General features: G+C 35.6%; 1 protein-coding gene across 1 annotated transcript in view; it reads left to right on the top strand.

Moving 5' to 3' along the window:
• The first annotated feature begins 1,277 nt into the window (after nt 1–1,277).
• Nucleotides 1,278–2,407, top strand: part of LOC144962918 (uncharacterized) — a 32,328-nt gene continuing 31,198 nt past the window's right edge. The window contains exons 1-2 of the mRNA XM_078896324.1: nt 1,278–1,347; nt 1,778–2,170. Coding sequence (XP_078752450.1) covers nt 1,278–1,347; nt 1,778–2,170 — 463 coding nt within the window. The remainder of the gene's footprint in view (nt 1,348–1,777; nt 2,171–2,407) is intronic.

Here is a 2,407-nt window from a genome sequence, read left to right as displayed (position 1 = left end):
CAACTTTTTTATCTCCAATTTTGTTTGATTTAATGTGGTTTTTATCTAGAGTGCGATGTGTGCAGTTAAGCGATTTCACACGACGTTTCCATATATGCAGGTCTGATATCCGAATTCACTTATGGGCCTAGTTTAACATTGTTGTAATGGACAATATTTTACGTCATTTTTTTTTTTTTGAGATTTCCTTTACAACAATGGGCCCATAAGGAATTGGGTTATCAGACCTGCAAAAAAGAGCACGTCGGTTGCACAGCAATGTAATTTATTCCGTTTTCAAGTGCTCACTCTTTCAATTTCAGTACATTGTCGGAACGGTTGAATTTTTTAACAACTCAAACTCCATGTTATAACGTTCAAATCAATCTGAGTCATTGAACAAGATCGGGTGACATTATGCTTCACCGGAAACGAGCCTTTCAATCAGATTAATAAAGGTTTAATACAGCAATTTTGCCACGGTTCTCTTTCGACGATAAAAAGAAAAATATAAAGATAAGTATTGAATTGTAAACTTAAATTTATTAGAGGAAGACAGATTCTGTTGACGTTTCGGGTTTCCCCTTTATCAACTAAACAAGATAAATAAAACACTAAGGATGAATGAGATATGCGTAAATGACGTAGTTAAGGTGAGACTATTCTGCTATATATTTATATATCCAGGACTTCCCATATGGACAATTTCATCCCCCTGACATCCAACAAAGACCTCAGAAAATTATCATTTTACTCCAGAACCATCACAGATTGGAACAATTTACCGCGGGAAGTTACATCTGCACCCACTTTAGATTTATGTACAGATCTTCCAGAACATATATATATATATATATATATATATATATATATATATATATATATATATATATATATATATCTGCCAATAACTGTGTTGATAGAGAATTAGATCACCTTAAGTTTGAATTCGATGAGTAGTTTATGTTTGTTTTAGGTTTAGGTTTGATATCCTGTACTTTATGTCTTACTAATGCATATATCGATCAGCATTATATCACTGTGATATGGCACCAAATGCCACACTGTTCTGAATCTTCCTTAATGTCCACCTTCACTCTTGACTTTGGCATGAACAAACATTAAGCTGAAAATTCAGAAGTGTTCTGGAAGATCTGTACATAAATTTAAAGTGGGTGCAGATGTAACTTCCCGCGGTAAATTGTTCCAATCTGTGATGGTTCTGGAGTAAAATGAGAATTTTCTGAGGACTTTGTTGGATGTCAGGGGGATGAAACTGTCCATGTGGGAAGTCCTGGATGTTTGTGTCGGTGTTTGGAGATCAGGATTTGGAATCGCCACCCATTGGCTTAATTTATCTCTTATTAGGTATTGTATTGCATTGTGTTGTATTGTAATGTATTGTATTATTGTCTTATATTGTATTATATTGCAATGTATTGTATTGTAGTGTATTGTACTACATTGTATTGCAATGTATTGTAATGTATTGTATTGTATCGTACTGTTAATTTATTCTCTTGTATTATATTGTATTGTATTATATTGTATTGTATTGTATTGTATTGCATTATTGTATTGTATTGTATTGTATTATTGTATTGCATTGTAATGTATTGTAAAGTATTGTATTGTATTGTAATGTATTGTGTTGTATTGTAATGCATTGTATTGTATTATATTGTATTGTATTATTGTATTGTATTGTATTGTATTACACTGTATTGTGTTGTATTGTATTGTATGGTATTGTACTGTACTGTATTGTATTGTATTATATCTATATTTATCATTTCAGAATGCTGTGACCCATCTCGGTATACGCCAGATGTCTTCAGCATCATCGTGATGGTTCAGAAAAGGGACACCATGGAATTTCTTAGCGTCGAGCTGATGGAGACGAAATTCGACCGGAACGAAAACACACCTCCGTCCCCAGGACTGAAGTCCAGTGCGAACTACGGTTCTCAGACAAACACAGATTCAGACGATTCGTCTCATGCTATAGTGTCTGGCACGGGCGCCATAGCGTCGTGCTTGTTTCTGATTGGTGTGCTCATGTTTCTTGTGGGATTCGCCTCGCACGATTGGTTGGGATTGGAAAAGGGCGTGTCCTTGAGTCTATGGACAACTTGTGAAAGACATTTTCTGGTGGATGTTTGGACATGCAATACTTGGGATTCAACACCAGGTAAATCAAACGCCTAAAATTTTATTTTGTTTCGTTTGTTTTGTTTTTTTCAAGTTTCTTGTTGATTTTTTTCTCTGTTCTATACATAATGGTGGGGGTCCTGATAACTCAGTTGGTAGAGCACTCACTTCACACGCAAAGGGGCCGAGATCGATCCTGGGTGCAGTCATTCGCACATTGGGTAGCTGGGTCTGGTAGATCTGGCGGAAAGTTCTTTGCGATAGACTAGCGTCCTAT

The sequence above is a fragment of the Berghia stephanieae genome, chromosome 1, assembly GCF_034508935.2.
Source record: "Berghia stephanieae isolate SIO BIC M18660-M18661 chromosome 1, UCSD_Bste_1.3, whole genome shotgun sequence".
In the NCBI taxonomy this organism is placed as follows: Eukaryota; Metazoa; Mollusca; class Gastropoda; order Nudibranchia; family Aeolidiidae; genus Berghia; species Berghia stephanieae.
The sequence above is the reverse complement of the archived record's forward strand: the minus strand, read 5'-3'. Positions and strand labels throughout refer to the sequence as shown.